The 19,244-nt window shown below is 39.9% G+C and overlaps 1 protein-coding gene across 1 annotated transcript in view; it reads left to right on the top strand.

The window, feature by feature from the left end:
- Positions 1 to 19,005, top strand: part of LOC128642642 (synaptonemal complex central element protein 1-like) — a 58,512-nt gene extending 39,507 nt beyond the window's left edge. Inside the window, exons 4-5 of the mRNA XM_053695424.1 lie at positions 9,515 to 9,604; positions 18,912 to 19,005. Coding sequence (XP_053551399.1) covers positions 9,515 to 9,604; positions 18,912 to 19,005 — 184 coding nt within the window. The remainder of the gene's footprint in view (positions 1 to 9,514; positions 9,605 to 18,911) is intronic.
- Positions 19,006 to 19,244: the final 239 nt, after the last annotated feature.

Here is a 19,244-nt window from a genome sequence, read left to right as displayed (position 1 = left end):
TGTCCTAGCCTTTCTCAGATCTCACAGGTGGAAAGTGAACATAGAAAAAGTTCTCTGTCCCCGTCAACAAGAGTTCCCTTCTTGGGAACAATAATAGTTTCCTTAGAAATGAAGGTTTTTCTGACAGAGGCCAGAAAATCAAAACTTCTAAGCTCTTGTCAGGTACTTCATTCTGTTCTTCTTCCTTCCATAGCGCAGTCCATGGAAGTAATAGGGTTGATGGTTGCGGCAATGGACATAGTTCCTTTTGCACGAATTCATCTAAGACCATTGCACCTGGGCATGCTCAGACAGTGGAATGGGGATTATACAGACTTGTCTCCGACGATACAAGTAGATCAAATAACCAGAGATTCACTCCGTTGGTGGCTGACCCTGGACAACCTGTCACAGGGAATGAGCTTCCGCAGACCAGAATAGGTCATTGTCACGACCGACGCCAGTCTGGTGGGCTGGGGCGCGGTCTGGGAACCCCTGAAAACTCAGGGTCTATGGTTTCGGGAAGACTCTCTTCTCCCGATAAACATAATGGAACTGAGAGCGATATTCAATGCTCTCAAGGCTTGGCCTCGACTAGCAAAGGCCAAATTCATAAGGTTTCAATCAGTCATCATGACGACTGTTACATATATCAACCATCAGGGGGTAACAAGGAGTTCCCTGGCGATGGAGGAGCATCCGGGGGAGTGGGAACTCCATCTGGAAATCTTTGCCCAAATAACTCAATTATGGGGCATTCCAGACTTGGTTCTGATGGCCTCTCGTCAGAACTTCATGGTCCCTTGTTACGGGTCCAAATCCAGGGATCCCAAGGCGACTCTATTGGATACAATAGTAGCACCTTGGATCTTCAACCTAGCTTATGTATTCCCACCGTTTCCTCTCATTCCCAGGCTGGTAGCCAGGATCAATCTGGAGAGGGCTTCGGTGACCTTGATAGTTCCTGTGTGGCCACGCAGGACTTGGTATGCAGACCTGGTGAATGTGTCATCGGCTCCACCATGGAAGCTACCTTTGAGACAGGACCTTCTTATTCAGGGTCCATTCGAACATCCGAATCTGGTTTTCCTCCAACTGACTGCTTGGAGTTTGAACGCTTGATTTTATCAAAGCGTGGGTTTTCAGATTCTGTAATAGATACTCTTATTCAGGCTAGAAAGCCTGTAACTAGAAAAATTTACCATAATATATGGAAAAAATATATCTGTTGGTGTGAATCTAAAGGATTCCCATGGAACAAGATAAAAATTCCTAAGATTCTTTCCTTTCTACAAGAAGGTTTGGAGAAAGGATTTTCTGCGAGTTCTCTGAAGGGACAGATCTCTGCTTTATCTGTTTTACTTCACAAAAGGCTGGCAGCTGTGCCAGACGTTTAAGCGTTTGTTCAGGCTCTGGTTAGAATCAAGCCTGTTTACAGACCTTTGACTCTTCCCTGGAGTCTTAATCTAGTTCTTTCAGTTCTTCAAGGGGTTCCGTTTGAACCCTTACATTCCATAGATATTAAGTTATTATCTTGGAAAGTTTTGTTTTAGGTTGCAATTTCTTCCGCTAGAAGAGTTTCTGAGTTATCTGCTCTGCAGTGTTCTCCGCCCTATCTGGTCCATGCAGATAAGGTGGTTTTTACGTACTGAGCCTGGTTTTCTTCCGAAGGTTGTTTCCAACAAAAATATTAACCAGGAGATAGTTGTACCTTCTTTGTGTCCGAATCCAGTTTCATAGAAGGAACGTTTGTTACACAATTTGGACGTTGTCCATGCTCTAAAATTCTATTTAGATGCTACAAAGGATTTCAGACAAACATCTTCCTTGTTTGTTGTTTATTCTGGTAAAAGGAGAGGTCAAAAAGCAACTTCTACCTCTCTATCTTTTTGGCTTAAAAGCATCATCAGATTGGCTTATGAGACTGCCGGACGGCAGCCTCCTGAAAGAATCACAGCTCATTCCACTAGGGCCGTGGCTTCCACATGGGCCTTTAAGAACGAGGCTTCTGTTGATCAGATATGTAAGGCAGCGACTTGGTCTTCACTGCACACTTTTACCAAATTTTACAAATTTGATACTTTTGCTTCTTCTGAGGCTATTTTTGGGAGAAAGGTTTTGCAAACCGTGGTGCCTTCCATCTAGGTGACCTGATTTGCTCCCTCCCATCATCCGTGTCCTAAAGCTTTGGTATTGGTTCCCACAAGTAAGGATGACGCCGTGGACCGGACACACCTATGTTGGAGAAAACAGAATTTATGTTTACCTGATAAATTACTTTCTCCAACGGTGTGTCCGGTCCACGGCCCGCCCTGGTTTTTTAATCAGGTCTGATGATTTATTTTCTTTAACTACAGTCACCACGGTATCATATGATTTCTCCTATGCAAATATTCCTCCTTTACGTCGGTCGAATGACTGGGGAAGGTGGAGCCTAGGAGGGATCATGTGACCAGCTTTGCTGGGCTCTTTGCCATTTCCTGTTGGGGAAGAGAATATCCCACAAGTAAGGATGACGCCGTGGACCGGACACACCGTTGGAGAAAGTAATTTATCAGGTAAACATAAATTCTGTTTTTTTTTTCTTCAAATGCTACATTTTTTTTTTGTTTAAAAAGGGACATCACACATTTTTAGGAGCAATTGGGGGACATTTAATTTTTTTTTACCAGAGGTATTAATAACCAGTCACTTGTAATGGCTGTTTATTTATTGCATGCCCGTAAACAAAAGAATTAGCCTGTTTGCGGGCACGCAATAAATTAGCGCTCCACTTGTAATCTAGCCCTATATGTTTCATAGGAATAGAATAGGGTCATATTTTATCAAATCCTATATAATAAAAGGCCAGGTATGTTTGTCAGATGCAGTAGAGACTGTGCAAGGACAAACATACCTGGCCTTTAGAATCAACTTCAGATCAGATCGGCCGTTGTGGGTGGCGTGGTCGTGGACATGGTCGGGCGGAGTGGGCATGGTGGGGGGCGTGGCTGACGGGAGTGTCGCGATGGGGCATGGCCGGACCAGGAATGGGCGTGGTCGACGGGAGTGGGGGCAAAAGAGAGAGGGAAGAGGGGGCAAAATAGAGGAGGAGAGAGAGCTAAAGAGAGGGGGAGAGAGAAAGAGAGCAAAAGAGAGAGGGAGAGAGAGTTAAAGAGAGGGGAAAAAGAGAGTTAAAGAGAGGGGAGAGAATGCAAAAGAAAGGGGAGAGAGAGCAAAAGAGAGGGGAGAGAGAGCAAAAGAGAGGGGGGAGATAGAAAGAGAGAGGGAGAGAGTTAAAGAGAGGAGGGAGAGAGAAAGAGAGAGGGAGAGAGTTAAAGAGCGGAGGGAGAGAGAAAGAGAGGGGGAGAGAGAGCTAAAGAGAGGGGGAGAGAGAAAGAGGGGGGATAGAGAGTTAAAGAGAGGGGGAGAAAGCAAAAGAAAGGGGAGAGAGAGCAAAAGAGAGGGGAGAGAGCAAATGAGAGGGGAAGAGAGAGCAAAAGAGAGAGCAAAGGAGAGAGGGGAGAGCAAAAGAGAGGGAGGAGAGAGAACAAAGGAGAGGGGGAGAGAGAGCAAAGGAGAGGGGGGAGAGAGAGCAAAGAAGAGGGGGTGGGAGAGCAAAAGAGAGGGGGGAGAGAGAAAGAGAGGGGGAGAGAGAGCAAAAGAGAGGGGATAGAGAGCAAAAGAGAGGGGGAGAGAGAAAGAGAGGGGGGAGAGAGAGTTAAAGAGAGGGGGGAGAAAGCCAAAAGAAAGGGGAGAGAGAGCAAAAGAGAGGGGAGAAAGCAAATGAGAGGGGAGAGAGAGCAAAAGAGAGGGGGGAGAGAGCGCAAATGAGAGAGGGGAGAGAGATCAAAGGAAAGGGGGGAGAGCGAGCAAAGGAGAGGGGGAGGGAGAGCAAAAGAGAGGGGGGAGAGAGGGCAAAGGAGAGAAGGGAGAGAGAGCAAAGGAGAGGGGGAAGAGAGAGCAAAGGAGAGCAAAGGAGAGAGGGGAGAGCAAAAGAGAGGGGGAAGAGAGAGCAAAAGAGAGGGCAAAAAAGAGAGGGGAGAGAGAGCAAAAGAGGGGGGGGAGAGACCAAAAGAGAGGTGGAGATAGCAAAAGAGAGGGGGAGAGAGCAAAAGAGAGGTGGGTTAGAGAGAGAGAGCAAAAGAAAGGGGGAGAGAGAAAGAGAGTAAAAGAGAGGGGGAGAGAGAGCAAAAGAGAGGGGGAGAGAGCAAAGGAGAGGGGGAGAGAGAGCAAAGGAGAGGGGGAGAGAGAGCAAAGGAGAGGGGGGAGGGAGAGCAAAAGAGAGGGGGAGGGAGAGCAAAAGAGAGAGGGGAGAGAGAGCAAAGGAGTGGGGGGAGAGAGAGCAAAGGAGAGGGGGAGAGAGAGCAAAGGAGATGGGGGAGAGAGAGCAAAGGAGAGGGGGAGAGAGAGCAAAGGAGATGGGGGAGAGAGAGCAAAGGAGATGGGGGAGAGAGAGCAAAGGAGATGGGGGAGAGAGAGCAAAGGAGAGGGGGAGAGAGAGCAAAGGAGAGGGGGGAGAGAGAGCAAAGGAGAGAGGGGAGAACAATAGAGAGGGGGGAGAGAGAGCAAAAGAGAGGGGGAGAGAGAGCAAAAAAGAGAGGGGAGAGAGAGGAAAAGAGGTGGCAGAGAGAAAGCAAAAGAGGGGGGAGAGAGAGCAAAAGAGAGGGGGGAGATAGCAAAAGAGAGGGGGAGAGAGAGAGAGCAAAAGAAAGGGGGAGAGAGAAAGAGAGGGGGAGAGAGAGCAAAAGAGAGGAGAGAGAGAGCGCAAAAGAGAGGGGGAGAGAGAGAGAGCGCAAAAGAGAGGGGGGAGAGAGAGAGAGAGCAAAAGAGAGGAGGAGAGAGCGCAAAAGAGAAGGGGAAGAGAGAGAGCAAGGGGTGGGACCGCTGTACTACAAAAAATGTCCTGTGTGCATGGGCTTTAGGACTAGTCTATTATAAATGCTCTGAAAACTTCAGAATAGTTTTCAGATTACTTCAGCAAATGAAATATAACTCAATTTCCTTTTAATATTTTAATGTGTATCTGAATGCATCTTAACCCTTTAGAATTCAGAAAGGACTGCAATGCATTACTATGCAAGTGTTGCATCATTTAGTGGTAGACAAGAGGTTAAAGCAACATTTTTCTATTAAGAGAGGAGAAAATAGAGGTGATACTGATACATTACCTCACCAACAACACCAACCCCTTAAATTGTAGCTGGTCAGCCCCAGCTGCTGCAGCCCACGGGTAAACTCCTGGCACCCATGAAAGCATCACAGAGTACGTTTACATCTAGCCCATTAGCTCACCTGACATGTCATACTGAAATAATATGGGCTTAGATTCTAATTTAGCCAACAGCAGAAGCTTATTAAAGGGACATGAAACACAAAACTTTTCTTTCATGATTAAGACAGAGCATACCATTTTAAACAACTTTCCAATTTACTTCGGTTATCAATTTTGCTTCCCTCAGAAAATGGCACTCGTCACTAAGCTATAATAGAAGATTATGTATTTTGTAAATATGTTCTGTAAAGAAGTCATTGGGGTATATTTACTAAGCAGCGCATGTTGTGTTTTCTGCCTGAACCTTCCGGTTTGCCGGAAACAGAAGTTAAGAAGCAGCGCTCTTAAGACTGCTGCTCTTTAACTCGTCCGAAATCATCTAGATCAGATGTGATCGGGATGATTGACACCCCCTACTAGCGGCTGCGAATGTGCAGGGGGTGGCATTGCACAAGCATTTCGCCAGAAATGCTTGTGCAATGATAAATGCCGACAGCGTATGCTGTTATCATTTAGCAATGTCGGGCACACATGATTTGCTACAGCAGATCATGTCCGCCCACCATTTGATAAATCGGCCCCATCTCTATTTGACCGTTAACCAAGGTTGAACCCCACTAATGTTTATAGACTAAGAGACATACTGGAACATGTATGAATAACATTGATATTTGTGGATATTCACACCAATAATATAAGGAATGGAATCATGCAGCTATGTTGGGGACCTTGAATATCATAATAACTAAATATAAATTATTTTGTTAAAGTACAAAAACTTTCACAGTAAACAATTATATACTTACAAGCAACACTAGTGAATAGCTACATATTAATACTGATTAATGATATATATGTGTGTGTATGTGTACCTGAATATATAAGTAAATACACATATTCAATGTCATGCCTATATAATATAGCACAGGCACGTGATTAATATGCAATATCATAAACAACAAAGATTAAGTTTCCAGCGCCTAAAAAACTGATACCTGCTTCACTATAAGGAAGATCCCCTATCAGATCTGGTGGGTAGTTACTATGAAAAGTGTATATAGGAGCGCCTACAGGCTAAGGTATATCACAGGGCTAGAAATAGGTCAAAGAATGATAGAAAAATAGAAAAAACAACTAGAATAGTAAACCAATTCTGACCAAATGTTACGTTTGAAATCGTTTTAATCAATAGGGTAATACACAATTATCTAATGTATACCGATGATACTTAAAAATGTAGACAAATTAAAATAAAATAAAATACAAAATAAAATACAATAAAATTACAATTTAGTGAAATACTCGATACGGTATAGATATGGAATCTATAAATATCTGAGCTTGTGGGCTACAGATTAGGATACAATATGTTCACAATAGAGTAGTGATGATCCTTAGGGGACTATACTTGTGGAAATATAAGAAACCTTATTAACAATTATTAAATCCTATTGACAAATATAAATCCGCAGAAAATTTAGTTAAGATTGGTACAATGTTAAAAGTAATATCTATTAATAAACCATAAAAAGAAAGAAATAATGTCTATTTAGTGAACCAGTGAATAAAACACTCAAAATTGTGTCTAATGTATCAGAAAAAACAAATGAGGAAAAATCATACAAAAAATCACAATATGCAAAAAACCAGTGCTTAATCAAATCTTGTGAATCCTAACAAAAATAAATCCTAACAAAATGTACTCATACATGTCCTACCCTAAATTCGAACAATACCGGTATGTTCTGGTGTGACTTATCCGCTTCCCTAGCGGTAATACAAAAAAACAAAGTAAAACAAATCACTGATTATAAATAGCCCCTAAAATATCCTAAATGTTATTGTGGGAGTAACATTCCAAAAGAGTGAAGTATAAAGGGGGGGAAAAAAAAAAGCTTAATAAACAAAAAGCTTAATAAACAAAGCAAAGCAGACAAATATACATATTGGGTAAATTAAAATAGTCAAGTTTGTGTCCAAAGTCTCTTTGATGTCCCTCGATAGGGTCCGAATTGGCCAATAATCATGGGAGTGTAGCAATCCAAACAAATGCTGTGTAAAATAATCCTGGCCGCAGCGGCTCGGTCAACGTCAGCACAAGCAGGAAAAGGAGAAGGAAGGTGCCGCTGTCCGGTTTGGGCACCATTTATCCTCCGTTCATCCTCACGCCAGAGCTGTGAAAACCTGTCACTCTCCGTCTGGGGGGTGAATGAATATAACAGAAATGAGTAATAATCCGCAGCTGAGTGAAGCTCCTGTTAACCAGACCGTTTTACTCCCGTTACCGGGAGCCGATGCGATTTGTTTTACTTTGGTTTTTTGTATTACCGCTAGGGAAGCGGATAAGTCACACCAGAACATACCGGTATTGTTCGAATTTAGGGTAGGACACGTATGAGTACATTTTGTTAGGATTTATTTTTGTTAGGATTCACAAGATTTGATTAAGCACTGTTTTTTTGCATATTGTGATTTTTTGTATGATTTTTCCTCATTTGTTTTTTCTGATACATTAGACACAATTTTGAGTGTTTTATTCACTGGTTCACTAAATAGACATTATTTCTTTCTTTTTATGGTTTATTAATAGATATTACTTTTAACATTGTACCAATCTTAACTAAATTTTCTGCGGATTTATATTTGTCAATAGGATTTAATAATTGTTAATAAGGTTTCTTATATTTCCACCAGTATAGTCCCCTAAGGATCATCACTACTCTATTGTGAACATATTGTATCCTAATCTGTAGCCCACAAGCTCAGATATTTATAGATTCCATATCTATACCGTATCGAGTATTTCACTAAATTGTAATTTTATTGTATTTTATTTTGTATTTTATTTTATTTTAATTTGTCTACATTTTTAAGTATCATCGGTATACATTAGATAATTGTGTATTACCCTATTGATTAAAACGATTTCAAACGTAACATTTGGTCAGAATTGGTTTACTATTCTAGTTGTTTTTTCTATTTTTCTATCATTCTTTGACCTATTTCTAGCCCTGTGATATACATTAGCCTGTAGGCGCTCCTATATACACTTTTCATAATATGCAATATCAAAATAGTGAATTTTTCCTGACAATTGTCCTGACAATTTCTTGGTATCCTTTATTGAAGGAGCTGCAATGCAATACTGGGAGCTAGCTGAACACATTAGTACGCCAATGATAAGAGGTATATATGTGCAGCCACCAATCAGCAGCTAGCTCTCAGCTCCTGAGCCTACCTAGGTATGCTTTTTTTAACAAAGGGCATCAAGAGAATTAAGCAAATTAGAAAATAGAAGTAAAATGGAAAGCTGATATCATAAAAGTAAAAAAATCGGGGTTTTATATCCCTTCAAAATGTTTATTTTTATTTCATACTCACATTTTGTGTATTTTCCGATAATGATGATTTGGCTTACTATGCACATTTATATATAAAACAGCTACATTCAAGTTAAATACTTTAGGAAGACATAATCATCTTTCACTTCTCATTTTCTTTAGGAGAAAAAATAACCATGTTATTCTTTCATATAATATAAAGATTTGAATACAAACAATATTAGTGTCACTTTAAGCCCCTAGGTAAGAGGTATGATTGGTAAGTACATTATTACATACTGATTCAATCAGAACTAACCTCAGAATTAGTTCACAGTGCATACCCTCAAATCAATTCCAGTGTAAGCTGCAAGATCAGTACTGGGTGCATGCAAGGAAGACCGGCACAAGATATTGTACTGCCTGGGTCTGAGAATTAAATCACGCCCCCAAGTAATAACATTACTGATTAGCATATCAACCTACTAGCCTGGCCGCTGACTTTACTAAGCCTGCCTACCTTCATGCAACCAATGTTTATGGACAATTGTGCAATAAGTGGGAAGGTAGTTAGGGAAGAGATGCTTATCCCACCTTAAATGTGCCCCTGACCATTTCTGTGTTTTTGTGCATGATGAGGTTATGCTGCTGGGAGCCTGCAACTTCCAGAGACAGAGCAAATTAGTGGTCTGGGTGCTGCCCTTGTCAAGTGCTGCCCAGGTCCTTTGGACTAACTTGGTCCTATGGTTGAGCCGTCCCTGCATGCAAGTGCTGTTATTGGGGTTAAAAAAGGTTAACCTATTCTTTTTTTAATACTTGATATATCAAACTGATTGACAGTGCTGCACAATAATATGCTGGGGTTTTGCATCCCCAAGGATACTATTGCTTGTTAGGTCTTTATACTAAAAGCCATAAGAGTTGTAACAACACAAACAGCTTTTGCATTTTGTTTTGACAGACAGCAACAGCTCTCAGAGGAATGCAAGCAGAGGATTGAGGATTTGGTCTCTAAAATACAAGAAGAAAAACTAAAGCACAGAAAACAAAGGTGGAGTCGAATATACCTCATATGTAGATTAGTGATTTCTAACCTATGTCCCATGGAATTCTAGTTATCTACTATACATTCTTAAAGGTTCATTAAAAGTTCTTTCTTATTTAGTTTAGTGCACACAAGGTGGTCCAAAATCATATTATTTGGGGTCTTAACAACTGTGGCTGGTGGTGGACCGCATTTTCTACAACTTGCTTATCTTTTTATTTAAATTCCTTTCCTCACCCATTGTCTTCCCCTTTCTAGTAGAGTAAAGCACCAGACTTGTGCCCCCTATAACCTCGACTGGGTATACACAGGCAAAAAAGGTCTGTAGCTGAAGTTGTACAGACTTGGCTAGATATCTTAGGGTGTTTCGGAGGATTGAGCAGCTATTTAGAGGAACCATCCTGTAGAGGGGTTCAATCATCATGGAGGTTTATTTCTGGATCCTTAAATTGTTTTAACAATTCTAAAGCCATTAATTAACTCCATTACTAAAATGTTTTGGAAGCAATGCGGTGGATTACATAGAAGGAGATTCCAATCCGTGACCGTGGGGATATTTATACACAATGATTCTGTTTCTTCACTAGTTTTAACTTTCAGTACTAGGGTTGCTTCCCTTACTATACCTGTTAATGTTATTCTCTCTGCCTGTAGGATAACATAGAACTTGGTGATGAGACAGAAACATATGACTGGCATGTTTGTTGTTGATTATCAATCATGGAATTAAACTGATTAGGATAACACAGCACATTTTCTCTGTTATGGAAGGAGAGGGCTAAACAATTATACTTAAAGGGATACCAAACCAAAATGTTTTTCTTTCATGATTCAGACTAAGGGGTAGATTTATCAGCTGTAGGGTGGACACGATCCGCTGTAGCGTATCATTTCCGCAGCACATTGATAAATGCCGACAGCATACACTGCTGGTGAAATGATTGTGCAATACCGCCCCTGCACATTCTCGGCCAATCTGTTGCTAGCAGGGGTTGTCAATCATCCTGATCGTATCTGCTTGTTAAATCTACCCTAGAGCATGCAATTTTAAGCAACTTTCTCTTTTACTTCTAGGGGTATATTTACCAAGCAGCAGATGCTGCTTATTCCGCGCGAGCCTGAAGCCTCGCCAGAAACAGAAGTTAAGAAGCAGCGCTCCTAAGAACGCTGCTACTTAACTCATCCGCCACCTTTTAGGTGGCGAACTGCAATCATCACGATCAGATACGATCGGGATGATTGACACCCCATGCTAGCGAAAAATTGGCCGCGAATACGCAGGGGGCGGCATTGCACAAGCATTTCTTATGAAATGCTTGTGCAATTTTAAATGCTGACAGCGTATGCTGTCGGCATTTAGCGATGCAGGGCAGACATGATTCCCTATAGCGAATCATGTCCGCCCGTGCTTTGATAAATCTTCCCCCTATTATCAATTTTTCTTTGCTCTCTTTATTTGAAAAAGCAGGAGTGGAAGCTTAAGAACTGGACCATTTTTGGTTCAGCTCCTGGGTAGTGCTTGCTGATTGGAGGACATATAAAGCCACCAATTAGCAAGCGCTACCCAAGTGCTGAACCAAAAATATGCTGGCTCTTAACCTTACATTCCTATTTTTTAAAATAAAGATATCAAGAGAATGAAGAAAAATTGATAATAGGAGTAAATTAGAAAGTTGCTTAAAATTGCTGCTCTATCTGAATCATGAAAGAAAAAAAAAATGTGTTTAATATCCCTTTAAGGAAGACTTTGTAAATATTCGGCTAGATTTAGAGTTTGGCGTTAGCCGTCAAAACCAGCGTTAGAGGCTCCTAACGCTGGTTTTGGGCTACCGCTGGTATTTAGAGTCAGCCAGGAAAGGGTCTAACGCTCACTTTGCAGCCGCGATTTTTCCATACCGCAGATCCCCTTACGTCAATTGCATATCCTATCTTTTCAATGGGATCTTTCTAACGCCGGTATTCGTGGCTGAAGTGAGCGTTAGAAATCTAACGACAAGACTCCAGCCGCAGAAAAAAGTCAGTAGTTAAGAGCTTTTTGGGCTAACGCCGGTTTATAAAGCTCTTAACTACTGTGCTCTAAAGTACACTAACACCCATAAACTACCTATGTACCCCTAAACCGAGGCCCCCCCACATCGCCGCCACTCTATAAAAATTTTTTAACCCCTAATCTGCCGACCGCACACCGCCGCCACCTACGTTATCCCTATGTACCCCTAATCTGCTGCCCCTAATACCGCCGACACCTACATAATATTTATTAACCCCTAATCTGCCGCCCCCGCTATCGCTGACACCTGCATATTTTTTTAAGCCCTAATCTGCCGTTCCGTACACCGCCGCAACCTACATTATACCTATGTACCCCTAATCTGCTGCCCCTAACACAGCCGACCCCTATATTATATTTATTAACCCCTAATCTGCCGCCCCCAACGTCGCCTCCACCTACCTACAATTATTAACCCCTAATCTGCCGACCGGACCACACCGCTACTATAATAAATGTATTAACCCCTAAAGCTAAGTCTAACCATAACCCTAACACCCCCTAACTTAAATATAATTTAAATCTAACAAAATAAATTAACTCTTATTAAATAAATGATTCCTATTTAAAGCTAAATACTTACCTGTAAAATAAACCCTAATATAGCTACAATATAAATTATAATTATATTGTAGCTATTTTAGGATTAATATTTATTTTACAGGCAACTTTGTAATTATTTTAACCAGGTACAATAGCTATTAAATAGGTAATAACTATTTAATAGTTACCTAGTTAAAATAATTACAAAATTACCTGTAAAATAAATCCTAACCTAAGTTACAATTAAACCTAACACTACACTATCAATAAATTAATTAAATAAAATACCTACAATTACCTACAATTAAACCTAACACTACACTATTAATAAATTAAATACAATACCTACAACTAAATACAATTAAAATAAACTAACTAAAGTACAAAAAATAAAAAAGAACTAAGTTACAAAAAATAAAAAAATATTTACAAACATTAGAAAAATATTACAATTTTAAACTAATTACACCTACTCTAAGCCCCCTAATAAAATAACAAAGCCCCCCAAAATAAAAAAAATGCCCTACCCTATTCTAAAATTAAAATAGAAAAGCTCTTTTACCTTACCAGCCCTGAAAAGGGCCCTTTGCGGGGCATGCCCCAAAGAATTCAGCTCTTTTGCCTGTAAAAAGAAAACATACAATCCCCCCCCCCGAACATTACAACCCACCACCCACATACCCCTAATCTAACCCAAACCCCCCTTAAATAAACCTAACACTAAGCCCCTGAAGATCTTCCTACCTTGTCTTCACCATGCCGGGTTCACCGATCGATCCAGAAAAGCCTCCGATGTCTTGATCCAAGCCCAAGCGGGGGGCTGAAGATGTCCATGATCCGACTGAAGTCTTCATCCAAGCGGGAGCTGAAGAGGTCCATGATCGGGTCTTCTATCAAGCGGCATCTTCAATCTTCTTTCTTCCGGATCCATGGTCATCCCGCCGACGCGGAACATCCATCTTCACTGACGACTTCCCGAAGAATGACGGTTCCTTTAAGGGACATCATCCAAGATGGCGTCCCTCGAATTCCGATTAGCTGATAGGATTCTATCAGCCAATTGGAATTAAGGTAGGAAAATTCTGATTGGCTGATGGAATCAGCCAATCAGATTCAAGTTCAATCCGATTGGCTGTTCCGATCATCCAATAGAATGCGAGCTCAATCTGATTGGCTGATTGGATCAGCCAATCGGATTGAACTTGAATCTGATTGGCTGATTCCATCAGCCAATCAGACTTGTCCTACCTTAATTCCGATTGGCTGATAGAATCCTATCAGCCAATCGGAATTCGAGGGACGCCATCTTGGATGACGTCATTTAAAGGAACCTTCATTCGGACTTCGCAAGAAGAGGATGGATCCGCGCCGGAGGTCTTCAAGATGGAGCCGGTCGTCATCGGATGGAAAAACATAGAAGATGCGGCTTGGATGAAGATGTTTGCAGGTCCGGATCGACTCTTCTGCCCGGTTTGGATGAAGACTTCTGCCCGAAGATGGAATTCTTTAGCCGCCGCTTGGATCCAGACTTCAGCCGGAGGATGGACGTCACTCTTCAGCCCCCGCTTGGGCTTGGATGAAGATTTCGGAGGCTCTTCTGGACAGATCGGGACAAGGTGTGGTGAAGACAAGGTAGGGAGATCTTCAGGGGCTTAGTGTTAGGTTTATTTAAGGGGGGTTTGGGTTAGATTAGGGGTATGTGGGTGGTGGGTTGTAATGTTGGGGGGGGGTATTGTATGTTTTTTTTTTTACAGGCAAAAGAGCTGAATTCTTTGGGGCATGCCCCGCAAAGGGCCCTTTTAAGGGCTGGTAAGGTAAAAGAGCTTTTCTATTTTAATTTTAGAATAGGGTAGGGCTTTTTTTATTTTGGGGGGCTTTGTTATTTTATTAGGGGGCTTAGAGTAGGTGTAATTAGTTTAAAATTGTTGTAATATTTTTCTAATGTTTGTAAATATTTTTTTATTTTTTGTAACTTAGTTCTTTTTTATTTTTTGTACTTTAGTTAGTTTATTTAATTGTATTTAGTTGTAGGTATTGTATTTAATTAATTTATTGATAATGTAGTGTTAGGTTTAATTGTAGGTATTTTATTTAATTAATTTATTGATAGTGTAGTGTAAGGTTTAATTGTAACTTAGGTTAGGATTTATTTTACAGGTAATTTTGTAATTATTTTAACTAGGTAACTATTAAATAGCTAGGATTAATTTATTTAATAAGAGTTAATTTATTTTGTTAGATTTAAATTATATTTAACTTAGGGGGGTGTTAGTGTTAGGTTTAGACTTAGCTTTAGGGGTTAATACATTTATTAGAGTAGCGGCGAGCTCCGGTCGGCAGATTAGGGGTTAATAATTGTAGGTAGGTGGAGGCGACCTTGGGGGCGGCAGATTAGGCGTTAATAAATATAATATAGGGGTCGGCGGTGTTAGGGGCAGCAGATTAGGGGTACATAGGGATAACGTAGGTTGCGGCGGTGTACGGAGCGGCAGATTAGGGGTTAATAATAATATGCAGGGGTCAGCGATAGCGGGGGCGGCAGATTAGGGGTTAAAAAGTGTAATGTTAGGGGTGTTTAGACTCGGGGTTCATGTTAGGGTGTTAGGTGCAGACTTAGGAAGTGTTTCCCCATAGGAAACAATGGGGCTGCGTTAGGAGCTGAACGCTGCTTTTTTGCAGGTGTTAGTTTTTTTTTCAGCTCAAACAGACCCATTGTTTCCTATGGGGGAATCGTGCACGAGCACGTTTTTGAAGCTGGCCGCGTCCGTAAGCACCGCTGGTATTTAGAGTTGCAGTGGCGGTAAATATGCTCTACGCTCCCTTTTTTGGAGCCTAACGCAGCCCTTCTGTGAACTCTAAATACCAGCGGTATTTAAAAGGTGCGGGGGAAAAAAAGCATGTGTAGCTAACGCACCCCTTTGGCCGCAGAACTCTAAATCTAGCCGATTGTCTCTTAAACTATTATTTATCATTATACTTTATTTATGAGGCGCCAACATATTCCGCAGCGCTGTGTTGTTCTATTTGTGTGAAGGACATACCCTTGAGAATATATCTAGATCAGAATTTATGATTGAAACATGTCAGACGTTTTTTTGCCTTAAGCTGTCTTAAGCTATTTTTAATATGTGCTAAATAAAGTTTTTGAAGATTTTAAAGGAGGTTTGTGCTGGCTTATCAACTTTTTTCTACGTTTAGATCAAAGTCAGACAATAGTTTTCTCAGATAAAAACAAGGCACCTTTTAGACATATTGGGGCCTAGTTATCAAGCCGTCAACCTCAAATACGCTGGAATTCCGCAGCGTATTTGTGGCGAGGCTGATTCGCCTTAGTTATCAAAGGCTAGAGACCGGCAAAAGTAGAATTTTGTGACGTAAGCTTCGATCCGCCGGACTCAGTCCGACACAGATTGATTCTTACGTCACTCCAGATGTTCCGCACACAAGTGCGGCACAATCTGACTACTTTTGCTAGTTATCAAAAAACTAGCAGGTACGCTCAGCACTTTTACGGCCCAGCGTACCTGGTTTACAATCCGCCGCCCTGGAGGTGGCGGATCCCATAGGAATCAATGGGAGTCTGACCATAGCGAAAGTACAAGTTCGCTGCTGACAGACATCCCATTGATTCTTATGGGAGATGTCTACACCTAACACCCTAACATGTACCCCGAGTCTAAACACCCCTAATCTGCCCCCCCTACACCGCCGCAACTAAATAAAGTTATTACCCCCTAAACCGCCGCTCCCAGAGCCCACTGCCACTATAATAAATATGTTAACCCCTAAACCACCGCAAGCTACTCTATACATATTAACCCCTAAACCGCCGCTCCCTGACCCCGCCGCAACTATAATAAATGTATTAACCCCTAAACCGCCGCTCCCGGACCCTGCCGCAACCTATATTAAATTTATTAACCCCTAATCTGCCCCCCCTACACCGTCGCCACCTATAATACATTTATTAACCCCTATCATGCCCCCCACTACACCGCCGCCACTGTAATAAAATTATTAACCCCTAAACCTAAGTCTAACACTAACCCTAACACCCCCCTAACTTAAATATTAATTAAATAAATCTAAATAATATTTCTATTATGAACTAAATTAATCCTATTTAAAACTAAATACTTACCTATAAAATAAACCCTAATATAGCTACAATATAAATAATAATTATATTGTAGCTATGTTAGGATTTATTTTTATTTTACAGGCAACTTTGTATTTATTTTAACTAGGTACAATAGCTATTAAATAGTTATTAACTATTTAATAGCTTACCTAGCTAAAATAAAGAGAAATTTACCTGTAAAATAAAAACTAACCTAAGTTACAATTACACCTAACACTACACTATCATTAAATAAATTATTCCTATTTAAAAATAAATACTTACCTGTAAAATAAACCCTAAGATAGCTACAATGTAATTAATAATTACATTGTAGCTATTTTAGGATTTATATTTATTTTACAGGTAACTTGGTATTTATTTTAGCTAGTTAGAATAGTTATTAAATAGTTATTAACTATTTAATAACTACCTAGCTAAAAGAAATACAAAATTACCTGTAAAATAAATCCTAAACTAAGTTACAATTAAACCTAACACTACACTATCATTAAATAAATTAAATAAATTAAATACAAATAACTACAATTAAATGCAATTACATAAACTAACTAAAGTACAAAAAATAAAAAAAGCTGTTACAAAAAATAAAAAAATAGGTTACAAACATTTAAAAAATATTACAACAATTTTAAGCTAATTACTCCTAATCTAAGCCCCCTAATAAAATAACAAAGCCCCCCAAAATAAAAAAATTCCCTACCCTATTCTACATTAAAAAAGTTCAAAGCTCTTTTACCTTACCAGCCCTTAAAAGGGCCTTTTGTGGGGCATGCCCCAAAGAATTCAGCTCTTTTGCCTGTAAAAGAAAAATACAGTGTGTTAGGTTATTTTAAGGGGGGTTTCGGTTAGATTAGGGGTATGTGGGTGGTGGGTTTTAATGTTGGGGGGGTTGTATTTTTCTTTTACAGGCAAAAGAGATGAATTAATTATCTTAAAATTGTTGTAATATTTTTTAAATGTTTGTAACCTATTTTTTTATTTTTTGTAACTTAGCTTTTTTTATTTTTTGTACTTTAGTTAGTTTATGTAATTGTATTTAATTGTAGTTATTTGTATTTAATTTATTTAATTTATTTAATGATAGTGTAGTGTTAGGTTTAATTGTAACTTAGGTTAGGATTTATTTTACAGGTAATTTTGTATTTCTTTTAGCTAGGTAGTTATTAAATAGTTAATAACTATTTAATAACTATTCTAACTAGCTAAAATAAATACCAAGTTACCTGTAAAATATATATAAATCCTACAATAGCTACAATGTAATTATTAATTACTCTGTAGCTATCTTAGGGTTTATTTTACAGGTAAGTATTTAGTTTTAAATAGGAATAATTTATTTAATGATAGTGTAGTGTTAGGTGTAATTGTAACTTAGGTTAGTTTTTATTTTACAGGTAAATTTCTCTTTATTTTAGCTAGGTAAGCTATTAAATAGTTAATAACTATTTAATAGCTATTGTACCTAGTTAAAATAAATTGAAAGTTACCTGTAAAATAAAAATAAATCCTAACATAGCTACAATATAATTATTATTTATATTGTAGCTATATTAGGGTTTATTTTATAGGTAAGTATTTAGTTTAAATAGGATTAATTTAGTTCATAATAGAAACATTATTTAGATTTATTTAATTAATATTTAAGTTAGGGGGGTGTTAGGGTTAGTGTTAGACTTAGGTTTAGGGGTTAATAATTTTATTACAGTGGCGGCGGTGTACTGGGGGGCAGGATAGGGGTTAATAAATGTATTATAGGTGGCGACGGTGTAGGGGGGCAGGATAGGGGTTAATACATTTAATATAGGTTGCGGCGGGGTCCGTGAGCGGCGGTTTAGGGGTTAATACATATATTACAGTTGCGGCGGGGTCAGGGAGCGGCAGTTTAGGGGTTAAACTATTTATTTAGTTGCGGCCAGGTGCGGGATCAGCAGGATAGGGGTTAATAACTTTATTATAGAGGGCGACGGTATAGGGGGGGCAGGATAGGGGTTACTAGGTATAATGTAGGTTGCGGCGGTGTCCGGGAGCGGCAGTTTAGGGGTTAATACATTTATAAGAGTTGCGGCGGGGTTTAGGAGCGGCGGTTTAGGGGTTACTAACTTTATTGAGTTGCGGGGGGGCGCCGGTATAGGGGGTAGAACAGTGTAGTTTAGTGTGGGTGCTTAGTGACAGGCTAGCAAGAAAGCTGTAAAAACGCAGAAGAGCAGCGAGATCGGATGAGTGATAACTCTCACAGTCCGCTGCTCATCACCCCGTACTTGGTGCGTGGCTTTTTGACAGCTTTTTTGATAACTTAGGCGAATTTTTGCAGGTCCGCGGCGGCGATGTGAGGCGAGCTTAGGCGGGCGTATTGGGCCGGCGAAGACAGGTAAAATAGACACGTTGATAACTACGCCCCATTGTATACGGCTTCACAAACTTGTAGTTTGAACTACGTAAAAGAGCATAAATAAAAAATATTTATAAGTATGACATCATTAAGAGAACATCAGCACATTGAAGAGGAGACGATACATAAACATAAAAAGTTAAACCTGTTTTTTGTGTTCTATTTCCTGTCTCTTTACCTTTTATAGGATGGAGTTTGAGAAAGCATTGGAGGAGTTGATGGAAAAGCACAAAGGCCTTTGGGAGTTCCATGTAAGGAACGTTCTGTCAGAATCCGTGTGATTTGCTGTATGTAGGATGGCTAAAAAAAAAATGATGATGTGATAATTCGCTGTTTTTTGAAGGTATAGTTTTTGTTTCTTTTTTTAATTCACCGACTTTATCGTAAAAAAAGGAATACATATAGGCATATAGGTAGTAGCCAACATATCCACTGGATTTGGACTTGTAACAAATTGTAGTAGACAAGTAAGAAGGGCCCTATCAAACCTACACAGTAGAAGTACCGCTTGGGATCTGCA

This window comes from Bombina bombina, chromosome 12 (assembly GCF_027579735.1).
Source record: "Bombina bombina isolate aBomBom1 chromosome 12, aBomBom1.pri, whole genome shotgun sequence".
NCBI lineage: Eukaryota > Metazoa > Chordata > Amphibia > Anura > Bombinatoridae > Bombina > Bombina bombina.
The sequence above is the reverse complement of the archived record's forward strand: the minus strand, read 5'-3'. Positions and strand labels throughout refer to the sequence as shown.